The 27,642-nt window shown below is 35.1% G+C and overlaps 1 protein-coding gene across 1 annotated transcript; it reads left to right on the forward strand.

The window, feature by feature from the left end:
* Nucleotides 1-16,214: 16,214 nt before the first annotated feature.
* LOC131044044 (short-chain type dehydrogenase/reductase-like) lies at nt 16,215-17,314 on the forward strand. Its single transcript, XM_057977309.2, has one exon. It carries the CDS (start codon nt 16,284-16,286, stop codon nt 17,061-17,063), a length of 780 nt encoding a protein of 259 aa, XP_057833292.1. The 5' UTR covers nt 16,215-16,283; the 3' UTR covers nt 17,064-17,314.
* The last annotated feature ends 10,328 nt before the right edge of the window (nt 17,315-27,642 follow it).

Below are 27,642 nucleotides of genomic sequence, written 5' to 3' on the forward strand. Positions count from 1 at the left end.
TAAGCTGATGAGGTAATCTACGTTTCAATTGCAAAGGAATTATAGTTAAATGCATAGTTATATTGTTAATTGTGAACTATTTTCTACAAAAGAATTCTAACTTGGCTTTTGAATTGTGATTTTGCAACCATCTACAAAGCCACATACTGCATCGAAGAGGCTCGATTTTGATGATCCACCACAAGTTTATGATTATATAGTGTTAGTTGTGGTCATAGAATGACCAATACATGTAGATATATTCTACATTTTTATTGTATATCGATTTGGACATGGCATATGCCACATTTTTGTAATACTTGTATTGACTTAACATACGTCTTTTTTTGATATATATAAATGTTGATATTCGATCCAATAAATGTGTACCGAGTTCATTATTGTGTATTTATTGTATTTCGTGGCTTTCCTTTTATAAAGTTAATTGATCATTTTCCTATGTAATCAACAATATGAATATAAACAACAAAAATCTATGATATAAAACATTGCAATCGTGGAATATGATTTGATAAAATTTCTAAAATGTTGAATTAACCCTACAAAACTCCTTTTTCAATTCATTATTGTGTATTCGCTGTATTTGGTGGCTTCCCTTTTATAAATTTAAATGAATATTTGCCTATGTAATCAACAATATGAATATAAACAACAAAAATCGACAATATGAATATAAACAACAATATGTGATAATTAATACCAAAAATAATGTATGATGTACAACAAAATGAACCAAAAAGAATACTTGCAAAAAAATTAACTCAAAAAATCACCTGAATCCAATAGGTCGGATACATGGTCAAAATCCACTGATGTCTCCATTTGGCTCAATTGTAGTGCTTTGGGAATTTGATATGTATCAATGGGAACCAACAGTCTACAAAACTATTTGTCAATCCACTCTTGTGATTCACATTCTTCCCACAAACAATATATGCATAAAGAGAAAAAAACATACCATTTGTCTCGTATAAATTACTAGTGAACTTGCATTTGAACTCATAAATGACTGCATGTCACTTGATCCTGCAACTGTATAACAATCTAGATAGTTTTCAATGTTAGATTCAGTGATCAACCAAAAATATCTATGAACCATTGACGTACCTGGATTACTTGGACCCATCGTAGACTTACACTACCGCACAATTATTTCTGCATCTATCAACTTAGCACCACCTTCGTACTTCAATTCTTCTATAGCTAGGGCTCTTTTTACACATGCTTCTGCACCATCGTGCTCTCCCTTACCATGTCTAGTCTCAGTGAAATTCCATAAATGTTGTACACCACTTGTCATATGCATCCTTGTCAACCAATAAAACATTCTTACATTCTTGAATTGTGTGGTGCAATTATTTGACCATATTAAGTGGCGGTTGTATCATATGTTCCTTTCCCTTAAACTATCATAGAAAACTTAAAAGCATCCTTGTACAAAATCCGATGAATGAGTACGATCATCACTTATGTAGAAGTGATACTCTTTTTCAACCTTTCTATCCTCCTCCGTGCTATCATCTACATGCATGAATGCTATGTGTACAAAAATAGAAACTTATGTAGAATGATAATACATAGATTGCTCTTCATTTTGAGGTTTTAGTGTATAATTTTCAGCAAAATAAACGATAGAGACAATGGTGCCAAGATGAAATGTGTCCTTACATAACTTGAATTGCTCATCTAACCATCGAGCTCTATGCGTATGCATTATGTACTCATAAACTAGTTTCTCTTGAAACATTTTCATAAATTTAGCTACACATATATCATTTTTCACTAGCTCACATCTCTTCAAATCTTTTCCATCTTTAACTCCATATGTGACTGTCTTGTATTTTCCAAAAGAAACTAGTTTCCTACTAATTTCATGTGTGCTCTCCAAATGTGCATATCTTGGCAAATGTTGCAAACCGCCACATATAGCACAAAAACCTTCTAAACAAGGCATCTTATAATAAATGCAACCATCATGTCTATTACATAGCACACTTAAAATAAATTCTCTTACCGACTTAGGAGGTGCTTGTATATTGCATTCCTACAAAACATCATTAGTCTGCAAAGTAGAACAAATATGACGAAAAATATTATAGTGCATAGAAAATTGAATATACATCCTACAACAACACATGGTGCGTACATGATTAATCTTAGTATAAAAAGGTTTTGCCATTTCAAAAAATGTTTGAGAAATTCTTATTTGAGGAAAATTTTGAAGGAAAATTTCATAAAATTTTGTTTGAGTCATATCTAAATAGTGTTTGGCATGTGGCTCACGATTTGTAGACCTGATTCGCTTTCTAATGACATCTTTTTGGTTGGGTAAAACTCTTGTGTTGTCATGCCAAAAATTTTCAATTAATGTTCTTAGTGCATCAGCAACAACCTTGTCTTTGCGTGGTAGTCTACCTGAGAATGCCCAAAGAGAATTATTGTTAGGTTCCTCTATTTTTTTTTCGCCTCTGTAATGCTTTAGTTAATGTTGTTCTACTAACGTTTAATGACTTACTTGTTTTGCTTATCAAATGATCTTTTTAAATTTTCTTTCTCATTATGGTTGATGTAATGACATGTTGAGTAGCATTAGAATCTTTAGTACATGATTTTGAACCAATAGCTTGATACAGATCAAATATATTTCTCACAATAGTTCTTTCACTGTTACTTTCAGATGATATTAGGCCTAGAATTTTTATTCTCTCTAAAATTCAAATTTTTAATCATTTGAATAATTAATTGACATCTTGTGGTTTGATTTAAGTTTTGAAAATAGTTTTTCCATATTCTTTTAACCATTCTCCTACAAGTTCATTCATTCATTTTATTGGGCATTGGCTTCAATATATTCTCATCAATGTCAATTAGATACTTTGGTTTTCTATGAATGATTCTAGGAGGTGTTAACATCGATGCATTGTGTACATTCAACTCATCAAATAGAGAAGGTGTGTGTTCATCATTTAATTGATTATTCAATGTGGTATCTTCTTCAATTGCATTAGGTTCATATGGTAAATCAAATGTCTCTTCTTCAATTGCATTGGGTGCATTATGTTCATTTGGTAAATTGAATTGAAATGTTGAGGATGACATACCTTCTTCTCCCATTGTTCTTATGCCACGTAGTTTCTTCATACGTTGACTTTGTCTTTCCTTTTCAACCTCTCGTTGTTCCATCGTTCCTCTCTTGTTCTTTCCCATGGTTGATATCGGTTGTCCTAAATAGAATCATATTACATATATATGTAAACAAAAGTTCATAAACAAACAAATAACCATAAATATGCATCTTATTATTATTATTTTGAATCAAAACTATTAAACAATCACAATAATATTGACAAAACTAATAAGAACAACAATTAAATCATTTGAAATCATGCAAAAACAAAAAAAATCGCTTACTTCTATGCATAAAACAATGATAGAAGTGCAAACACAGTTGCAGTGAGGCCTTCAATGACCTCAAAAATTTCTTTTGAGGCTATTGAGGTTCTTGAAAAAATAAAACTATGTCTAAGTACCCTGTACGCGCTATATTAATAACCGTGTGCACGCTGTTAGTCCCTAAAATGTTGGCAAGCCCAACGATATTTTTTTTCCACCCTGTACTAATAATTAGCGTGTATGTGCTCCTACGCCTTTAAAATGTTATGGAAGGACAACAAACTAATAGGATAAGTATCCCGTATGCACTTACAAGTAATAAGTAGTGCGCACTCACTCCTACGCCTTAAAAATGTTATGACAGGGTAGCGAACTAATAAGCTTAGTACCCCATATGCACTATTTGTAGTAAAGAAAATGTGAAGGAAAAGGGAGGGAGGGAGAGAGGGAGAGAGAGAGGGAGAGGGGGGAGAGAAGAGGGGAGGGAGAGAGGAGGGGGAGAGGGAGGGAGAGAAGAAGGGGTATGGAGGAAGGGAGAAGGGGAGAGAGAGAGAGAGGGAGAGAGGGAGGGAGGGGTATGGAGGAAGGGAGAGAGAGAGAGAGGGGGAGGGAGGGGTATGGAGGAAGAGAGAAGGGGAGAGAAAAAAGTCTGTATTTTTTACTTAAGTCTCTCTCTCTCTCTCTCTAGAGGTCAAATGGTGTCCTAAGGGGTCGTAAGAGACCATATAACCCCTTAAGACACCATATGACCCTTAACGACACCATATGGTGTCCTAAGGGGTCATAAGTTGTCCTAGGGATCATAGGACACCATAAGACACATAGCGACACCATATGGTGTCCTAAGGGGTCATAGGACACTATATGACCCTTAGAACACAATATGACCCCTAACAATATCTAAGGGGTCATAGGACACTATATGATCCCTTAGCACACCATAAGACCTATAAAAACACAAAATAGTGTCCTAAGGGGTCATAAAACACCATATGACCCTTCAGGACACCATATGGTGTTGTTATGGGTTGTATGGTGTCTTGAGTGGTCATATGGAATCCTATGAACCCTTAGGACACCACATGGTGTCGTTATGGGTTGTATGGTGTCTTAATGGGTCATATGGTGTCCTAAGGGGTCATAGGACACCATATGACCTCTTAGGAAACAATACGACCTCTAATGACACCTAAGGGGTCATATGGTGGGCTAATAAAATGATATATTATTTAAAGTTATGAGTAGAACATCATACAATAGAACATCAGTATTTTAGTTTTGATATAGCCAAGTTAGACCATTGTCAGCATAAGAGGGACTCCAGGTGAACAAACAATGAGGCTTCTCTAAAAAGCAAGTGTAAGAGCTTGACCTAACCCTAAGAGTACTGCCTTTCTAAAATATATGATGCTCTTAAATTTGCAAGGCTATAGGACTGATCTTGATTCTGACTATAGGAATTACACACTTGATTTATTTCATGGGTATGCACCCTTCCAGGCCTTTTGACAAGTGATGATCATCATATACTACCACTGCCATGCTTACAACGAATTTCAATTTCTTTAGATGATAGGCGTTGTGTAACAACATGGGAACTCTCACATACCCACCACTATCATTCTTTGTGATATCATCTGTGTTACTCTCCCTCTTTCTCTTCCTACCAGTTGTTTCCATCTGAAAAACATATTGCAGGTAGTCTGACTCATCATTTTGCTTTGTTGACACTATTTTCCACATCTGCTCTGCTCATTAAAAACACATTAGAGAAGAATATTGTTGTAGGTTTCCTTGTTTGTCATGGTAATGCACCCGTGGTTCAATTTCAGACCCTTCTTCCTCCTATTCCATATACACACACAAATCCATCAGTAAATTTTCTTAGGAGAGCATACATGATAAAAATCAAAGAGGAAGTTGCAGACAAGAAATAAATTCACTTACTTCTATAGAAGTGCAGAAATAATTGCAGTGGGGTATGGAGGGAGGAAGGAAGAGAAGAAGAGAGAGAGGGATGGGGTATGGAGGAAGGGAGAAGGAGAGAGAGAGAGAGAGAGAGAGAGAGAGAGAGAGAGAGAGAGACCTTGTACATGCTTGAGAGGGGGAGACAATACACTTACATACACACATATGTGTGTGTATATATACTTTATATATTATATATTATTATATACATATATATAATAATATTATATATTATATATACAATATCATATTATACACACTCCAAAAATTAAACAAACGTAGCGCGTACATGCTGTTTATAGTAAACATAGCGTATATGCACTATTTATAGTTAAGATAGAGCGTACATGCTTCTTACACCATAAGTACCCCTTACGTGCTTTTTATACCATAGGTACCCCATACGCGCTTTTGATTGTTTAGGCTTGGAAATAGGTCTGGGTGACAAAGCTACGGTTTGGAAGTTTGATTTCCCTCCATTTCCCTCCTTTTTGACGTGTTTTATTTTATCAACTTGGTTTTTCGACTTTGTCATCATCAAGTTTACACTTAATCAAATGGGTATTTCTAGAATTGCCACCATATTTTCACCCATCTTATGAGCTTTCTAACCATATAATTTTTTTAAAATTTGAACAACAATAACATATTATTATTGAATTTCTTTTACCAGTGTCTCCATAGTTCTTACAGACATAGGTGCACCATTTTTTTAATAAATTTTGATATACCTATCCAAATTTAAAAAAAATAAAAATTATTGTAGTGCACTTGATTCTTTACAATTTTAAAAAAATAAATTTATATTTTCGATTTGTTTAGTGTAACTTATGCTTTGCGCATGAACATGTACCTAATTTTCAGGATGTGCTCGATTGGAAAAAACATAAAAAACAAAATACTCAACAAAAAACTACAAAAAAAACACATCTTTTAGTTCTCACTCTTAAATATCTTTTTACCAAAGAATTTGTCAAAATACCAAATCTAACTATGACTTTTTTGATGCGCACATCAGACACAATGTTATGTTTTTAAGAAAAAATTAGGGTCTGTTTTTTATGCGCGAAGGATTTGACCCCCTTAATCTTATCCAATTTTGAAATTTTCTAATAGTTTGGAAACTAGATTCAAAGTACTACAATATTTGTTCTTTTATTATCTTCATATCTTGAGTGGATGACTTTCAAATTTTGCCTTAAAGTTCAGGTTCACCTGATTTAAAAAAAAAAGTGTCCACTTATACCCCCTTTTTGACCACCATCTTTGTGCACTTACCCTTACCCAAGATATTAAAATGTTCTTTCCTTGTATGATATTTTGCATGTATGTCATCTACATGATCTTCCATAGATGTATGTATCATATCATGGAAAATTGTTGTCATGGCTCTCTGATAAGTTGCTCCTGCATTCTTAAGTCTGAATGGCATAACATTCTAGCAGTAAGTACCCCATGCATAGGTGAATGCTATCTTTTATTGATCTTCAGGGGTGATTTTTATTTGATTGTACCCCAAGAATCCATCCATTAATGAAAACATCTCATGTCCTGTTGACAAGTCTACAATTATATCAATGTTGGGCAATGGGAAATCATCGTTAGGACATGCCTTGTTCAAATATTTGAAATTGGTGCAGACTCTTATACTTTTATCTGGCTTTGACACTAACACAATGCTTGAGACCCATTCTGGATAGGCAACAAGTCTTATAAAACCCACATCCAATAGTTTCTTTAGCTCTGCTTTTACAAGGAGAGCGATGTGTGGATGCATCTTCCTTACCTTTTGTTTAACTGGTTTTGCTTTTGGATCCACATTGAGATGATGCATGATAAGATCTAGATCAAGTCCTGGCATGTTTGCTTAGGACCAAGCAAAATTTATCTGTCTTTGTTTGAAGAACTCCATGTATTCTTTCTTTTCTTTATTTGATAATGATGCAATAGGATGAAGGACTTTGGGGTCCTTTAATGTACCAATGTTTAATGCTTCTGTTGGCTCTATTAAAATAGCAGATCTCTCCTAAAAATATGCAGGGAGGGTGTCAAACTTTCCATCTTTTGGTGCCTCAAGGAGGTTTTCACCATCATATACGTCCTTTATTTTTCTCTTGATTGATCTAGTGTTGCCATGAAATGGTTTTCAACACTAGATCTTTTTCCTTGTTTTATTTTAATTTTGCGACTAAAATGTTTGGCACTCTCCCGACTGCAAGAAGCGTTACTTGATTCCATGGTGGAAGGTATCTTAGGTGTTACTGGTTCTATGGCATTAAGATATACAACTAAGTCATGATCATTGGAAAAGACATCCAATTTAGGGTCTTCTAGGTTATCCCAATCAATTAGCTCTGGATGAAGCAAGGGTAAGTCATAATCATTGTCATTGTTAGGTGTTTCAAGGTTCATGACATAATAGTCATAGTTTGGCAAAGAATAGGTAATGTCATAGATAGAACTCTCTTGAGGATAGTCTCTCCCAAGTGCTCTCCAATCAGCTCTAACGAAATCAGGATTGGTATTTTGTGATTCAAAATCAAGTGACTCATCATCTGACATTTGTCCCTCAAACGAATAGATTTTATCAACACATACATATTTGATACTACAGGTTCCCTCTTGATCAATTTCAATAGATTTGTTTGTATCTTGAAGTAGACATACTTGTGCACATGACATAGAGGATTCTCTTGCTATCTTCTATCTTCTCTCAAACTCAACTTCTTCTGGACTATTAGTCAATCCTGCTTAACTATCTATTAATTTATCTATGGTTCTTCCATACCTTAATATTGTTGGCTCAACATTTGATGTAGATCTGATATTTTGTTGATCTTCTAATGATTGATCAATAACTGTTTGTGTTTCCTATGGTGTCACTTCTTGTTCTTTTCATCCTCTTTCCTTTGTTTTGCATATGCCTCTTTCCTCTGAATTCTGATCTCTTTTTGTCTTCTTTCCAACTCTATTCTTTGTTTTGTGAAAGATGAGTCTTCATTTGTAATAGCTGCTTGTTCTTCATCCTTTTCTTCACTTGATAAATCAGATGATAGATCTGGACCCCATTCAAATTCATTTGAATCTGTTTCTAAACCATTTTCTAGAATCACACCACTATACCTAATAGGAATGTTATATGGTGAGAAGAGTTCTCTGATTTTGGCCGTATGTTCTTTCACTGTTTTTGAAATATCTTGATTAGGTTCCACGTTTTTTTGTATTCCTTAAAATTGTTTGCAAGATTCTTCTTCTCTTTTGATTGCAAGTTCTTCCTATTGTTTCTCATATTCTTCTTGTTTCTATTTGTTAGCTACTATTTCTACTGCCCTTTCTTGCCATGGTTCTTCTTTAGAGATTGCTTTCTTTCGCCACTTTGGATGTTGATAATAATGTTGCATTTGATTTGATTTGGGATACCCAAGTCCTGATTTATCTTCTTTAGATTGTGTGTGTGGACAAATAGGTTCTGAAATACCTTCTTGTCGCTTGCCAATTGGTCCTTTTCCTTCATATCCCATTTTTTGCATGATCTTGTAACCATTGCCATATTGTCCTGTGGGAATATCAACTCCTACAACTGTTGCTATGATTTCATTTTCATCTCTGTACAACCAACTAAGAATGTCTTTGTCTTCAGTTTCTTCTACAAGTGTTTCAGCTCTAACAAATGCTCCATCAAATATTTCAACTGATTTCTGTGTGATTCTTGGTTGAGCCTTTGTAGGTTTTCCATATGATTTAGGTGAAACTGGTAAGTTATGCAAATAACACTTTCCCATTCCTTCATCATTTAATTTGAGCATTTTCTCAAAATTTTCCCATAATTTCTCTTGAGTTTCTTGAGTGGGATAGACTAATTCTCTGTTATGTGGAACTCTTGCATCTTGTGCTGGTTTCAAATTATTGCAATATTGACTGGAATTTGCTGCCATAGTGATTTCTTGTCCATTATGAGGAAACTTAACACATTGGTGGTATGTAGAAGGAACTTCTTGAATGCCATGATTCCATGGTCTTCCTAGAAGAATGTTATAAGATAAGTTCAAGTCCAGAACCTGGAACAATGTATAACTTTCCACGGGTCCTATTTTGATTGGTAACACCACAGTTCCTTTAGAAGAACGTTCTTCCTCATCATACACCTTGATAGTTATTTTCTTCTTTGGATCTACTGTATTTTCTGAATATCCCAAAGCCTTTATTAAACTTAATGCACAAATGTATAAGCCATACCCACCATCTATGAGCACGCGTTTGACACAGGTTTTATGAATGGTGACTTCAACATGTAAGGGACCATTGTGAGGGTGTTGCAAGGATGCGTCATCATTTTCAGAAAAGGACAAGAAATGTGGGGCTATGAGGTGTCCCACCATTTGTTTGAACTGATCCACATCCAGATCTTTTGAGACTGTTGTTTTTGTTAGAGCCTTCTCCAATATTTCCTTATGCATAGACGAAACTTTTAGGAGCTCCAAAATTGAAATTTTAGCGGGTGTCTTTTGTAATTGTTCCACTAAATTGTATTGTCTTGAAGTGGATGTTGATTTATTTGTTATACCCAGAAATGTAACCTTCGCTTTGCTTCTTGTAATAACATTGATTGGTTCTGAAGGTGTGTTGTCTTTGACAATGATGAAATTTACCACAACATCATATGTGTAAGTGTAGTTTACTTTAGCTTTTCCTTTTTCATCTTTTGGTTTGGATTGTTCACCTTTTTCATAATTTGGAAGTGGATTTTTGAATGCTAGATGTGATTCATTCATCTTATGACCATCCACTGTGATAGTTCCATTATCGATTAAATCTTGAATAAGATGCTTGAATCTTTGACAATCATTGGCTTGGTGTCCTTTGTTTCGATGATAATTGCAAAAATGATTGTCATTCCACCAATTAGGTTTGACTTGAGGGTCATAATTCCTTGCTTCTGGTAAGGTAATCAATTTATTTGCAAGAAGAGTTTTCAAAGCTGATTCCAACGGTTCTCCAATGTTTGTGAATTTCTTGCGAGGATTGGAGAAGAAAGACTTGGATCTACTGTTCTCTTGATTGTTGTTGTTTGGTACTTGACTTGATAAGTTTAAGATTGGTTGTTGTTTGGTAGCATTGCTGTCATCATTTCCTCCATTGGTAACATTCCTATTCTTTGACCAAAATTTAGGTTTGTCATTGTTATTGTTGTTGTTGTTGTAGGAATTGCAAAATTTTAACTCTCCTTTCTTTACCATTGCATCTTCTATCTTTAGACCATTTTCAATCATTTTAGCAAAAGGAGGACATTGCATTTTAAGACGAAACTCTTTTCACTGATAAGGTTGTCAATGAATATGTCCATTTTCTCTTGATCGGGTACATGTCTCTTGGATATCTATTTAACATTCATTTCCGTCATTGTAAAAAGACCATGAAAGGTTCACCATTGTTTTGCTTGACGTTACATAGATCTAGCATTGTTATCTCATTTCTTACATTATAGGAGTATTGTGAGATAAATCTATTCACAAGTTCTTCAAAATATTTAATCCCAGATGGTAATCTTGAGAACCATTCCGTTGATTGTCCACTTAAGCTTCTAGGGAATAAACGCATCAGGTAAGTTTCATCCTGTGCAAATTCCATACTCATGGTGCAAAATTTTCTAATGTGATCTTGAGGATCGGATTTCCCATCATATTTATCATATTTAGGGACTTCACAATGTTGTGGGAATGGTATCATGTTTAAACTTTTGTCAAAAGGATATGGGAAGATGTCCTCTAATGAATATTTCTTAGAATTTGTTCCATTCTGTATATCTTGTATTTGTTGTTGTAAGGTTTCTATTTGTCGAGTGAGAGTTAACAAAGGATTATCAATATGGGTTCTTCTTGCATCCTCATAAGTTCTTCTGTCACCACACTCTCTTCTTGTATCATCATGGTCTTTTCTCGTTTATCTCCTCTTGTTTCCTCATGATTTACTTGATTTACATCCTCGTTATTGGGATCATCAGTGTTTTGATGGTTACTCATCTCTGCATCTTGTTTCAAACTTTCTATGTTAAAGTCTTGTGGCAATTTAGCTCCTGATTTTGTCAACATTAGGATGTACTTTTCTTTTTATTTTTCCAATAAATTTTCCATTAGTCTGTCAAATTTATAATCTTGTTCTAGGTCTCTAATGGTGTTATTTACTACTTCTTCACCAACATCTATGTATTCAAATTGATGAAACATTGGATTTTCTTCCATTTGTTTTTGTTGTTTTCTGAATTGCTCGTATTGAGCTCTAGTCCAAACTAGCATGTGATTGATTTGGACTTCTCGAGTTTTGATCTTCTAAAATGTCACTCAATAAGTGATCACTGGTTTAGGAAGATAAGCTTTGTTGATTTTACCATTGTTATTAGTGCGTTGCGATAAAGTATCTTGTTGTTGAAAAGCATGTTCTTGCAAAATTTCTTCGTCAAACTCCGTTCCATAACCACATAAATAGTGACGAAAACGGTGTAGGAATGTCCCGTGTTTTAACAAGATTTTGCGATTGATGTACAAGAATCTTGTCTTCTTCAAAGTAGCCTTATAACTAGGTTTTCTTTTCTTAAGGCGATATTTAAAAGTCATATAAGCATATGATGGTTTACAAGTTTGTTTGATTCCAATGTGAGTGCAATATTTATTTTGATAAAACCTAGGTTCAAACAGGAATGATATATCCAAGATAATGAACAAAGGTTGATATGATCAAGTTTCATGATAAAGGATCTGATGTTTCCTGATGAGAAACTGATAATAATGTTGATCTTTTTGCACTTAAGATGGTTCAATCACTAACTTGTTGAATGTTTTATGCTTATGAAAACCTTTGGAAATAACCTATTTGATTGATAAGCTGATTATTTGACCAGTTTAAAGACCTGTGATAGTTGAAGACAAATATACTCGAAAAAGGGTATTTGAAAATGATATTGAAATTTTGGTGTGATATGCAAAAAAACCCTCTATTTTAGATGTAGGAAAACATTTGCGCTGACCTATTTGTCAAAAGCTCTAACCTACGCGATAAATGTGCTACTCTATGTGATTAAAAGTGCTTCTATGTGAAATAAAAGAATTAAAATATAGTGTAAAAGAATAGTTTCATGTTGAAAAGCGTTATTCCAAAGATCAAATGCATGATTCTAAGGGATAAAAGTGTTGTACTGTTGTTTAAAAGAACTGTTCTATTGGTCAAAAGCATTGTTCTGTGCAACAAATGCACAATTCTGACTGTGTTAAAGAGATTTTCAAATTTTCCAGCAAGTTGTCAGATTTTTACTCAATTCAGACTGATGATTGTTTTAGTTTTTGACCATTTTGAAAACATTTTTGAAGACACAAAAGACATAATGTTTTGGAAATCAAAGTGCACAAGCAAGCACAAATCCTATGGTAGGTCGAGACAATAATTGTTGAATCTCACATGGGGTTTGCCCCGAGGCTACGCTATTCAGAGCAGATATTTAGGTGCTTGACCCCACTGGATCCACCCTCAACACTCACTTCTTTGGGGCAGCCAAGCATCGATTTCCATGAAAACTCCCCATGAAAAACTTTATATCTCTACTAAGAACCGTATGTGTGTGAGCTGCTTCAGAGGTCTGACATCCTGGACCAACAATTACAAGGATTTTGGTAGCAAATACAAAATATTTTTAGTAAGGGCTTCCGGTCATGTGGCCATACATGCGACACTTAAACTCTGTAAATACAGAAGGTTCCCAGCCTACAGAGGTTACGCTCCATAGGGTTAATGGGGAAACATAGTGTCAGTATGAACTAATCAACAAATGTTGTTCACGACTTTCATCAAAGACATAATTTATTTAGAGTGGATTGGAAGGACTCGATATTAGCCCGTTTCCACTTGGGTCGTTCCCTTCTCATTGCCCCCCTCAAGGCAACTCAGGAAGGCAAGCCCTCTAAAGGTTACACATAAAAGAAATAGGTCTAGTTTTCAAATCACCGTATACGAGTGAGAGCATACTTGCCTACTACTTCAACAAACACGAAAGAAAAAGGTTTATTTTAAGACTTCTAAGAATCTATGTGCAACTAATTTAAGGAAAACACTCAAATGCAAGGTGCATGCTGTTGATTATCCTCCTAGTTAGACTAGATGAGTAAGATATGATGTTTTACTTGAAAAACCCTTAATTTAGCTAAGTGAGGAAATGCATGAAATTTGCTCAAAATGGACCCTGCACCCACAAATGTCAATAGTTTTCAAATTCTTAAGCCTTGGACATTCGGACCTGCAAAATTGTTAGCTTTCAGATTATAAAAATTCAAATTTCACCCAGTGATAGAACATAAGTGCTAAAACTGCAAAAGCGCTATCCTAGATGGCAAAAGCGCTATCCTAGATGGCAAAAGTGCTAAATTGTACGACAAAGGTGCTAACCCTGTATTTCTTGAATGCGCGAATTCATGATTAAAAACACCATTCTATTTAAAACAGACGTTAAACTAAGCAATAAAAGCGCTAACCTACTTGACAAATGCGTTGTCAAATTTCACAGATGCATGAAACTGACTTACAAAAGCGTTAAATTGATTCTGCGAGAATAAGACAGGATATTAGAAAGGTAAGTGCGAGGCCTGATCCCCACAGTGGGCGCCAAAAATGTTAAAGTTGAACTCCAAAGAAATATCCTGAAACTTGTTAGTTTAGATCATAAAATATAAAAAGGAAATCTACAGGAAACTTAACTTCAACCAATGAAGTAACATGAAGTAAATGAAATAAACAAGATTATACCTTCCACGGTTTACACCTCATTGTGTCCTAACTCCATTGTTCTTGGTTGCAGATGATTTGATCTTAGACAAGCACTGGTAGCTTCCAAGATGGCATATGAAGAATGAACTAATAGTTAACTGATGCTATAATATTCATATGCAAATGATTTAAGCTAACATGATATTAAGCTATGATAAAAATTCTAAAATTGGTATTTGCTTCAAACTCAAACTCATGGATGCAAGAAAAAAACTCCTAGAATGACTATAAGATTAGCTATTAGTTTCAAAATGGCTTAGGAGACCTCTTTTTATAGATTTTTGAGTGCACGAGCTTAGGTGACAGAGATCAACGATCATGATCGAATCTTGCAAATTGGATGGCTATGAGTAAGAGGTTGAAGGTTGAGAGAAAGGGGGAAGGAGAAGACAAGTGTCACTCATCTCACCTTGACTGAGTTGAAGACTTGAGATGATATAGGATAATTGGAAAGGATGTAAGAATGAGAGGACAAGTGGACTCAAGTCCTCCTAAGATATAGTGATGTTAGAGAGAATATAGAAGAAGGCTAGGAAATATGTGCACGTACACAATATTTCATTTATTTTGGAAGTTGGAGATAATTGGCTAATAAATGATTTAATTTAATTGAATTTTGTTGAATTAATTTAGCCACATGATGAATGAGTTGGCAAAGTGGAGATGACATGGAGATGGAAAGGTGAGTTGGAAATATAATTAAATAATTAAGAAATTATTTAATTAATGAGACTATAGAATAGTAGATACATGAACAATTAAATATTAGATATTTAATTAATTGATTAGAAGAAAAGGATATAACGAATTAATTGATAAAATGTTTCAATTAAATTAATTAATAGAAGAATATAAAATGAATTAAATAAATTAATCTTTTCAAATTAACTATTTAATAGAAGAATAATTATTAAATAAATATAAAATATTTATTTAATTGCTCATAACCAATTTTATGTGTATACAATAAGATTTAATATATTGGATCATAAATATAATTTATACAAATGATCTAGTTACGAAAGTAAACAGTCTCAAATACATTACAACATATGTATTTATTATTTATAAACCAAACTTACATGATTGTAAATATGATTGACAAAAGATACTCATTTATAAAAGTAGACTAATTTCTGAAATCTATATGAATGTATTAATCAACTAAATTAATATAAAGCTATTTCTAAAATAAAATTAATATTCTTTAAATTAACATGTTCATATTCCTCATTGAAATGAAAGCTTAATCAAATTTAAGAATCTTGTAAACAAATAAAGACATTTATATTTATAATCATGATAGTTGTGGATACCATCAAAATATGAAGACCTAAAGAATTTTGTGAGACATAATTTCTTCCCATCTATAATAAATTAGAGTAACCATTAGAATAGTCAAACAACAGTATATGTAGGATTGACAAAGTAGAACAACACAATAATATTGTCTAGAATTAAATCTAAAAATTATATATTTTACTTTATCAAGGAGAGTGAATCTTCTATAATTGTTTCTTTGATATCATATCCCATCGCCATCAATTGAAAAGGTTTGCCATAAAATTATAACAAATTAGGTATAAGTCCCGGTTCACCCACCACCTATTTAAAAAAAAGTGAAACTCCAATAAACTGCTTGGCCCTCTCTATTTAAATAAATAAATCATTTTAACAAGTGCGGTTTCATCCCTGAATTATTTAAAGCTATTCAATTAAGTGCCCATTGATCACTTGATTACAAAATATGCTATTAAAAGTTACGTGACGTAAGCCTTGACGTTTGCAGATGAGATTTGAATGCTGGAAAATCTTTCCTTTCAATTAAAAGTTACGTGACGTAAGCCTTGACGTTTGCAGATGAGATTTGAATGCTGGAAAATCTTTCCTTTCAATCGCAACATTGAAATAATTAATTGATATCGCCAATCAATGTTGACTGCAAATGTTTGAAACGGCAAAATAATATAAAATCAATGACGTCACGGAAATGAATTTTATCGGCCGCCCAGATGCCAAATCTGATTTACTCGAACCTATTTAAATTCAATTCAATTCAGATTTCAGGCACAAACATAAAGCGAATTGTCTTCACAAATTATAGATTTTTGACAATGAGTAGTCAGGAAAAGCAGGGCAGCAGTTTGGAAGGGCGCGTAGCCATCGTGACGGGTGCCTCGAGAGGCATCGGCAGAGAAATTGCTCTGCATTTGGCTGAAAAAGGAGCCAAAGTCGTGATAAATTATGTAGGAAACCAGCAAAAAGCAGAAGAAGTCGCAGCCATAATCAATGAAAACAAGGACGGAGAAAGAGCGATTATATGCAGAGCAGATATTTCAGTTTCTGGGGACGTGAAAAAATTATTCGATGCAGCGGAGAAAGCGTTCGGAGGCGTCCACATAATCGTGAACTGTGCGGGAGTGCTCGATTCCAACTCACCCTCAATTGCAAACACGCCTGAAGAGGATTGGGATCGGACTTTCAACATTAACTGCAAAGGAGCGTTTTTGTGCTCGAGGGAAGCGGCAAACAGACTCGTACGTGGTGGCGGTGGCCGCATTATCAATTTGAGCAGCTCGCTTGTGGGGACTGTGAAGCCTGGGTATGGGGCTTACGCCGCCACCAATGCTGCCGTTGAGACCATGACCAGGATTTTGGCCAAGGAGTTGAGGGGGACTCGCATTACTGCAAATTGCATCGCACCAGGTGGGATTGTGACGGAGTTGTTTTTGGAGGGGAAGAGTGAGGAGTTGGTTGATAGGATTGCCATGGAGTCACCCTTTGAGCGGCTGGGGCAGAAGGAGGATGTTGCTCCCGTGGCGGCTTTCCTTGCTACAGATGATGCTGAGTGGGTTAATGGCCAGGTTATTCGTATCAATGGAGGCATCGTTTGAATAAGACTTAAGATTTAGGCTTTTGATTGGTTATAAATAGTATATTAGCTTTTCACAGTCTATGAAATGGAGTATGTAAGCTTGACGTATAATTTGAGTTTCCAATCTCTCTGAGTGATTTATCTTCAGAAAAAGAAAAGAATGAAAATGAGAAATGGAGTATGTAAACTTTATGCATGATTGGAGTTTCCAATCTCTCTGAGTGATTCATCTTCAGAAAAATGAAAGAATGAAAATAGGAAATATTGTAATGTTTTGTTTTCCAAGCAATCACTCAGAAAAAGGAAAGAATGAAAATAGGAAAATTATAATTTTTTGTTTTCCAAACTTTTTTCTTATAATAGCATCTTTCTATTCTTAAAATTTGACATGACTTGTTTTTATAAACAAGATTTTTATTTAAAAATGTTATCAAAATAAAAATTGAAGATCACAAGTTATATCGTTGATAAAGTATTTTGTTTCATCACCTCTTGGCTTCTGTACCGAGAGGATTTCATCACCTCTTGGCTTGATCTTGAACGGTATTTCGTTCGGGTTTCTATATAAATAGGGCGAGAGCGCAAGTTGTAGCTCAATCCTGCGATTACATACTGAGTGTCAATTATGAAGGGGATACATTGCCCTAGACCGATTGACTAGAGATTTAGGTGTCTCGCCTAGAATGTATCTACGTAGGTGTGCCCAAATCTGAGTAAAAACCTTTGTGATTAGAAGTCTTATTCTTATTGTTTTTCGAATACATTGGTGCAAGGGATACATGTCGTGTCAAATTGCAACGCAACATGCAATTTTCCCCCTTTATTTAGATTTGGTGTTGAACGTCTACCATCCATGTATCTAGGCATACCTTTATTCAATGGGGGCAATCAAAGACAATATTTGGTGCGACACTATTGGGAAGTGCACGAAGAAGGTGGGATGTTGGAAGGGGAGATGGTTCACCATGTCTAGCAAAATCACCATGCTTAAGGCAGTCATCGCTATCATACCAATATGTATGCTTTCATGTATCGAATTATCGAATGGGGATAGCACAAAGATAGCCTCTCTGCAAAAAAGTTTCCTTTGGGAAGGCTCCAATGAAAAAGAAACACATACCTCATCTCTTATTGTGGGACACTATAAAAAAAAATTGAAATTGAGAGGGGATGCCAGTATTCGTGAAATGCAAACATAGAACATTGCTCTTGGGGCCAAGCTAACATGGCGGATCTTCAAAATACATGTAGCCCTCTAGAGCAGACTCTTTCATCATCATTAATGATGATGAAACAGTCCCTCACTTTGCTACCATAGGTCTCCAATGGCGTGTGCACTACTTTCTCCAAGCCTAGGATGGTGACAAGAGGGTACTAGTCATTCCAAGAATCATACAAGGAGGAGCTATCAAGGTAACACACCTAATTTTCCATAGGAGGTTAGATTATAGTGCTCCTATATTTGATAATAAAATTCCGTACTGAAGAGCCCCTAGGTGGATTGGCAATAGTGAGTATGATGATTCTCTTAACCGCATACTCACTATTGCCAATCCACCTAGGGGCTCTTCAGTACGGAATTTTATTATCAAATATAGGAGCACTATAATCTAACCTCCTATGGAAAATTAGGTGTGTTACCTTGATAGCTCCTCCTTGTATGATTCTTGGAATGACTAGTACCCTCTTGTCACCATCCTAGGCTTGAAGAAAGTAGTGCACACGCCATTGGAGACCTATGGTAGCAAAGTGAGGGACTGTTTCATTATCATTAATGATGATGACGTCGAATCTTACAAATAGAAAGACTTTGATATGTTGGACTATGATTGTAAGGAACAGTTGCTAAAAAAAGCTCGGCAAGCGACATTTGCTATTATCTAATGGTAACGATAAAATTATGTATTGTGTGGCTAAATTTGATTCTTATCCCAGTAAGATTGACTTTGAGGTCATTAGTACGAAATCGATGCTTATCATTGGCCAACGGAGCTCTGTTGGGGCACAAATGTCCCCCCTAAGATGGGAGCATTTGTTTCGACCACCCTTCACAAGTGCAACTTAATGGGGAATAGACTGCAAAAGATTGGTATCTCGGGCCCTCACTGGTGTACTCTATGCAAAGAAAATGAAGAGACTGCTGACCATCTCCTGATTCAATACAAAGTGGCACAGACCCGTTGGTACCATTTTTGTCACAGACGTAGTGGGTGGTCGAGACCACTTCTAAACGGTGTTTGCGAGGTCTTTGTTTCTGCAAGCGCTTCGGGATCGGTGTACAGCAGACTTCGTTTAAACTCACCTTACATCAGTCTCCAAATCTCCCTCTCGATCTTACACCTAGGACGGGTGACAACCGAACTCTTTCAGGAGGGGTTCGCTCACATCTCCTCAAATGATAAGGTCTTCACTTGTGACGACGATGGTTTGATGGGTGGCCTGTGAACTAGCATTATATTTCTTTAGACAAACACAACACTTAGGAGTAAGAGGTTGAAGACTAGAAGTATCATTTCTTGAAAATTCAAAGGTGCGAGTGTAGCTGCACTCAATGCTCGGTGACTGATGAACTTCAGGAGAAATTTTTAATTAACACAGATATTGAAGGAGTGGTGCAGAGGATCATAGGCGAAAAGCACTTGGTGCAGGCTCAAATTCATAACGTTGAACTTTTGGAGCATTTCTTGTACAACATAGTCCATTCGTTTGGCAGCTTTGAACGTGGAGAAAAAGCAATACGCAGCTACCTCCACTGCCTTGGGCTGCCTTAGCTATGATACTTCGATGGGCCTGGTGGGTGATGCCATTTGCACCGCACTTGTGCGAAGTCTGAGGAGGTCAAATAAGCCATAACATTGTTAAAAGAGGGCCTGTATAGAAAGAGTATGCAAACTTATGCTAATTACGTAAACTATTATGAGAATCTCTTCACCCCTACCCCTATCCATATTGAGAGACTCCAAGAAGATTCGCATATTGGTTTTTGCTCTCTGAAAATCAGAACAACCATTACAATAGTTGAATAACATTTTATATAAGATTGACAAATGAAACAACATTATAAGAATATCTAAAATCAAATTTAAGAAGATTTGAATTTCTATTTATATTGAATTGTATCGCAATATTTAACATTAATAAAAACATTACAATACCCTACGGATACACTTAGCCGAATTGGAGGAAGGGAATCCTCTAGTTATTTCTCTAATCTGTATCCTGCCGCCATCAATTAGGATTGTTTCCCCAAACGATCATAATATTAATATACGAATAATTTATGAAAATTAACTGATACAAAAATACAAGTTTTGTTACAACTTAAAAATATTATTATAGTGATAACTTTCATTAAATATAGTAATATAATTACGAAATACATTACTAAGGTTACGTGACGTAAGCCTTGACGTTTGCAGATGAGATTTGATGCTGGGAAATACTTAATTAATTAGCCGATCAATTTTGACGAAAAAATAATGTCGACTACATAAGGTCATAGCTGACGTCACTGAAAGGAACGTATCGCCCGCCCACCTGCAAATCTCATTTACTGGAATATTGAAGTCTTCCAATTTCTCGGCTTACAACCATTATTCGATTCAGGCACAAACAAAAAGAAGTCTTAACAAATGAAATTTTGGTCAAATCCCTCACTCTTGATTATCGTAGATCAATATTCTTTGAGAGTTTACATTGATTTTCCTCTTTTGATCCTTCCTCCTTAGAGCTCACTACCTTTTATTCTAGTTAGATCTCGATTGTTTTATAGAATTTTTTGAGTTCATTTTGAAGGATTTTGAAGGATTTTGAAGGAATTTTAAGAATTTTAATGATTTCAAAACTAATCAGTTCAATGCATTCAATATGTGGAGATCTTCATTTAAAAGAAAAGTCATTAAAATAAGAATCGATTATCAAAAGTTACATCTCTAAAAGGTACTTTACTTCAAGAATTTCTAATAAAATTTTCTTTTTTCTTACATATCTTTTGCAATGGCTCCTATTGATGTTCCAATCTCTAACCTAATGCGAACTTGCGCTAATAGGGGGAAGCCTACAAATGTGGGACATAGTTTCCAAATCAACCTCTAGAATTTTAGAAGTTGATTCTTTGTTGGATTTTCAATATGCTCTTATTAGATCACAATGAGAGAAAAGGGAAATAAAGTACTAAGATTCAAATAAAAATCTAGGTGAACAATGCGATTCTTTTCAATGAAATGATTTTTATTTCTCAGCAACATATTTCCAACAACCCAAATTAAAGAAAATATGGAAGTATATCATGAATACATTAAAATCTTTCACAATGAACAAAATAAATAAATGAAAAGATCATGGCTTCATATATTTATTTGCTCATAACTTTCATATCTCATATTCAGATATTACTTATAATGAATTCAAACATATGAAGCTAATGAGGTATAAATGAATACTTGATTTAAAACAAAAAGTCTATAAAGCACATAGGACAAGAGTATTTCTACTTTAGTTTGAGTATGAATAAGTGTGAGGATCTTATTTATGGGAAACTTAGCCTAGAAAAAGTTAGAAGCAACATGATAGAAAATAGTAGACACGATTATTGTTGCATGTATGAAACTACTACATGATTATGAAAAAGTTTTTAATTTGGAATTAAAATCCTTTGGATTGGTGTTTCTAGTTGATGATTGTTATACTACATTTTAAGATGAGGTTCAAGATATAATTTAGATCTTTTGTAATCTTTGGATGTGTTACTTTTCAAGTAGAAACTTCAAACTAGTGACATGCTTTTATAATTTTAAAAAGTTGATTTATCCTTTAGGGTGTTATGTCCATTTAATGGAGGCTTTCTATGATAAATTGAATTGTACAGGATATTAAAAACTAACATTTTATTCATATCCCTCATGTTGTTTCCACAATGCTTTTACATATTTACTTTTGGCATTTTAAGATTGAGTGAAAATGTAACATGTGTGTCTCTTGATTACATCTCTCCCCCTTCTTTATTGGTTCATAGGTTCTTTATAGATAACAAAATGGGACTTACAAACATGTCATGTTGTACTACCTTGAACAATGACACAATGGAAGAGAACTATCAAATTGGCATTCAAGAGATTGTAGTCTACCATGCATCTTGTTGTTAGACTAATTCATCACACATATTAAATGAGTAGTGAGGACATTCAAGTGCTTGTGTGGATTTTGAGAACCAATAGTGCAATAGTGTTCATTTGTCAGACTAAAATATTCTATGCAACACAAAAGGTATAATGAATCTTCACCTTATTTATTTCCATTATCCCTCAAAAATACCAAAAATAAGAGAAGGACAACCAAGATAATATCATGGCTATCTTTAACTAATAGAATAGAGGAAAATAGTTATTAGATTGACAACTTTCTTAAGGTACAAATTACACAAAGTAGGTCGTTAAATCTAATTTTTCATTTTATTTTATTTACATGAACAATAGGGCCCAATTAAATGATGTGAATAGTTCACCCAATAGCACAAAAAATTAAGATATTTTATTGAAAATTAAAATAATGTGCCAATTGGTGATCTAAGTACAAAAGATCTCTAATTTTTTGAGCATCTTTTGAACACAACATTGAAATTTGTAAAAATTGTGCACCATCAAGAAAATTTCTCTAGGTGAACTAGGATGCCATAATTAAAAAAATAACATTAGAATGGTTCATTATCCCATTTAAAAATCTAAAAGTATAAATCAATGAAAAAAGAAAAGAATGCATGGAATCTACTAAAGTGATGCCATGAATGCATGTAAGATAAAATCCTATGAAGGAGAGAAACTAATTTGGCCAAAATAAGCATAGAAAAAATATCTTTAACTCTTGTGATTTCTCACGGGGTTCTTGTTTGAAAGGGAAAATCCAAAAGCTAAACCCTAGGCGTGGGAAATAAATAAAAATTAAACTTAAAAAAATCATTAACCTTCATTAACATCATGCTTTAATGTCATGTTGGTGTCCTTTATTTGAAGGCCTCAAAGGATTTGTACAACTAAGTAGTAACTTATCTTGTCACATGAAATTGCACCCTATTGAAATTAGTTTAACATTCCAATGACACACTGAGAATGATCTCAAGGTGTGGGAACCTATAGTTGAGGTTAGAGACTTAGAGGAAGTTGAATTACTTTTTAAGATGGATAGAATGTGTTGATTCAACCCAACACACATTTAAACTACAAGTAATTGAAAGAAAAATAACATAAAGTACAAAAAATAAAGTAATCAAGGAGAAAATATTTGAAGGTATACATTTTTTTTGTTAGTCCAAGGTATCTTCGCGACCTAGCCCGGCACCCATTTGGGGCAAGACTAGTCCCTGAAGATGTACCAAGCCACCCATAAGCTAGGTGCATCGGTTGATTCCAGGCCTTAGAGTCGAACCCAAGACCAATGGGGATAAAACCCATGGTCCAAGCCAACTCTACTACCTGTCTGGGCTGTTTGAAGGCATATGTTAGCATTACGTGAGAAGCCAAAACAAGAGCAAGTATGATAGGGAGGATCCTAGTTTGCTTGAGTCAGCTTGACTCACTCTAAGACTTTCATCCTAGCCCAACTTGAGAATTCTCCTCTCACTATTCCCCTAATCCACTCTAGGTCCTCACTACCGAGGTTTGATACTCTGCTCTGTGTGAATTCACTTTCATAAATCCACCAACTCACTAATCCACCGGATCTCACTAGCCACCTTGCAGGGTTTTCTCTACCATGGATTATACCTACAACTTCTGCTAAGTTGTTTTCCTCCTCATGCTTGGATCTTCTCTCCCTTTGATCCCATCTTCCTCTGGTCTAAGGCTAACAGCCTAGACTCCAGTCTACCCTGCAAGTGATTCCTCTTGGTCATTGATACCTAGCCAAGTTATCATCAAGCTCGCCTAGGGCCAGTTTGTTGAAACGATCGACGCCATTCCCTAGTCTACTACACATAGAACTCTACTATACATGGATGACTCTTCTTGACAACCTCCAATGGTCGCGTGGATACCATGATGGAGAATCAAGACAGAGCCATGTTATAACTACTTGTCACCAACAGAAAACAAGAAACAAAATGATAACTTATTTACAGAGCCGAGCTTGACACGACTTCAAAATTGGGACTCACAAAACTTAGAAAAGTAACATCTACTCTATCACACTATCATTTAAAGATTTAAGCCATTATTTATAGTTTTCAAACGAAAATTGAACTTTGAGAAAGAAACCAAAAAATAGTCCTCAAATTGTTATTCAAAAGATGTTCTTTATTCCACCTATTGGTGGAGGAGCACCTCATCCCTTCAAGGGCCCATATGTGGGGCATGATTTAGTTTGTTTTTGTTTTGTTTTAAATAGGGTCTATTTAGACCCAATATGATATAATAAGGCCAATAGTGCCATTAAAATGTAAAGGTTGAGTCAGTTGAGTCATATGTCCTGAAAATTGTCAAATTGCTCAGATAGGGCCTAGTGGTCAAAACAAGTCAAAATGGAAATATCAAGGTTGTGGGGAGTATTTTGTGTCATTTTTAATGTTATAAAATGTTATTTAACCTGTTTGGGGTATTGGATGATCAAGAAGTACAATAAACCAAAAGTTGTCAAAAAGCAAGAAATGATGTCAATGCAACTTTTCAAAGTTGCTTGACAACATTTACAACAAAGGTTGGTTTTGGGTGGTTATAGTTGGTTGGTCAGTTGGGAATCCTTATAATTCTATAAATATGGTGAAATAATTCCTCAAAATGATGTAATTCTCAGAATTGAAGTTTTTGGCAATAATAGTAAGTGGTTTCCTTGCACATTCTGTGTTTTTCCTGAACTTTCCTCACATTCAATTTGTAATTTGTTAGTTTTAACCATTTCTATGTATTGAAGGTTCATTAAAATGGTTTGGGGGTTTAAGAACAGTAAATTACCTTTCATTTCCTTCAGGTTTCATGTCATTTGGTGTTGTTTTGGCAAAGATACAATAAGTTCTCTCAAAATTGTCAAAACCCAGAACTAGGGCAAACTGAGACAAAGATAATGCTATATCTTTTTGGTCTTGGTTGATCAAGCCACAAAAATTGGTGGAAATATGTAATATTATGTAAATTATCATTCCATTATTGTTTCAGGGTTTCATGATAGGTTTTGCACATGGTTTGAGACATGAAGGTGACTGAAAACTTGCCTCAAGAAGGTTTGACTGTCACAAGAAAAATATAGTCCTGATACGGGCTCAATATCTCAAAATGTAACCATTGGATCTTTCTAATTTTTTGATATGTTTGTCATACTTGAGTTTTCTAGAGTCCCACTGGAGGGATCTGCAAAATATGTCCAATGGAAAAAGTTATTCATCTTTGAGTGAACATGTGTCAAAGAGGCCAGTAAGTTCTTGTTTAATAGTAACCTTTTGTACATGTTGAGGGTTGGATCAGAGTACATGGTGTTTGGTAATTAATGGTTGGTATGAGTTTTGAGATGGTGTGTGGAAGTGTCAAGGTTCTATATAAAGTGATGGTATCCTTCAAACAAACTTATACTCCCTTTGGTTTATGACTGCCCTCAATCCCAAGAAACCTATCCTAGTTGGTCTAGAAGGTATGATTGTGTTCATAGGCAAGAAGCAATATGTGTGGAGTTTTATAAAAAATTATGGCAAACCTTCATAAGGGAAAGTGATTAATCATTGTGAAACCTCAACAATGTGAGGTCGATTCCTAAAAGGTGTAGGGATTGTGTGTGGGTGTGAATGCACTACATCAGATTGGTATCAGAGCAAGGGGGTAGTTCTTATTGAAGGTTGAAAGGAGTGAGACAAGATGTCTCCGAAGAATGCAGGTAGAACAAGGGAGATCCAAGAATTGAAGGAGAAGAACACAAGGTTACAAGAGTCCTATCATGCCCTCTTAGCAAGGCTTTAAGCCTTGGAGACTAGTCAGAGAAGAAATGTTGATGTAGGGGATGTTAGTGAAGAAGAGGAAGGAGATGAAGAGTTCCATGAGGCAAAGGAAGAAACTGAAGAGCATATAGACCCTGAAGAACAAAGAACACTCAGAATTCTTAAGGTGGTAAAAGGAGACAAGTACAAGGTAAGGGGTGATATACCAATGTATGATGGTAGTTTGAAAGAGGAAGAACTTTTGGATTGGATAGCAGCAATGGATGCTTATTTTGATGGCGAAGGCATACCTAATGAACAAAAGGTCAAATAGGAAAAGACAAAACTCAAGGGACATGCACTCCTATGGTGGGATCATGAAGAAGCTAATAGAAGAAAGAGAGGAAAGACCAAGGTTACTTCTTGGGGTCGGATGGTGGCTAAACTAAAAGGTAATTTCCTTCCTAAAGACTATGAAATTCAATTGTATAAGAGATTGCAAGGGTTAAGGCAAAAGGAACAAGATGTTAAGGCATATACTAATGAATTTTTAAAGTTGAGTATAAGGTCTGGTAGAGAAGAAGATGAATTTGTTAAGGTTGCTAGATACTTAGGAGGTTTGAGATTTAATATTCAAGATGAGTTGGTTGTGGCTAACCCCAATAATGTCAAGGAATGTTATCAATTATCTCTCAAGGTGGAAGAAAAGATGAAGAGGAGACAAGATAAGGCTGCAAGAGGTAGAGGCAATAACAATGGTAGGGGTAGAGGTAAATTTACTTCACATAAACCAAACAATGAGGAAGAAGGTGAAGTAAAGAAAGATAAAGAGCATTCATTTTCTGATTTTAGAGGTGGTTTTGGTGGTAATAGAGGTAGATTTGGTAGGGGTTTTAACCAATTTTCAGGGAGATGTTACAACTATAATGAGTATGGGCATCCTTGTTTCAAATGTCCTGAGAAGGGAGCATCATCATCATCATCCTCTAGAAGGGTTGCATATGCTCAAGAGGAAGAGGTTAGTGATAGTCCAAAGACAATTGTGTGTACAGGAGAAGTTGGTGAGTGTTTGATGATGAAGAAGTCCTTGTTGAAGACATCAACACAACATGAACCCATTCAAAGGAGAAGCCTCTTTAGGACAAAGTGTAAGTGCAAAGGTAAACTTTGTACTTTGGTTGTTGATTCAGGTTCAAGTGATAATATGGTTTCAAATGAAATGGTTGAGAAATTGCAATTAGAGAGGATACCTTATAAGAATCCATATAAATAATTTTGGGTTAATGATGATATTAGTTTGTTGGTTAAAGAGCAGGCAAGAGTTGATTTTTAGATTGGTGAATACAAGGAAAGTGTTCTATGTGATGTTTTACCCATGGAGTGTAGCCATATCTTACTTGGCAGACCATGGCAATATGACAACCGTACACTCTACAATGGTAGGGAGAACACTTATACTCTTGAGAAGAATGGATTACAATATACATTCTTGCCCATGAGTGAGGATGTTAAGGGTAAAGGTAAGATTGTGATGTTTGGTAAGAAGACATTGGTTCAAGCCGAGAAAATTGAAACAAAATCTACACAAGAGAAGGTGGAACACAAGGATAGCATTGGGGTAATGATTGGTTCTATTTGGTGTCCTACTAAACCCACTTAGATCAGTACACCTATTATGAAAACTGATCCAAATCAGAGTGTTCTAGAG

The sequence above is a fragment of the Cryptomeria japonica genome, chromosome 3, assembly GCF_030272615.1.
Source record: "Cryptomeria japonica chromosome 3, Sugi_1.0, whole genome shotgun sequence".
Classification (NCBI taxonomy): Eukaryota; Viridiplantae; Streptophyta; class Pinopsida; order Cupressales; family Cupressaceae; genus Cryptomeria; species Cryptomeria japonica.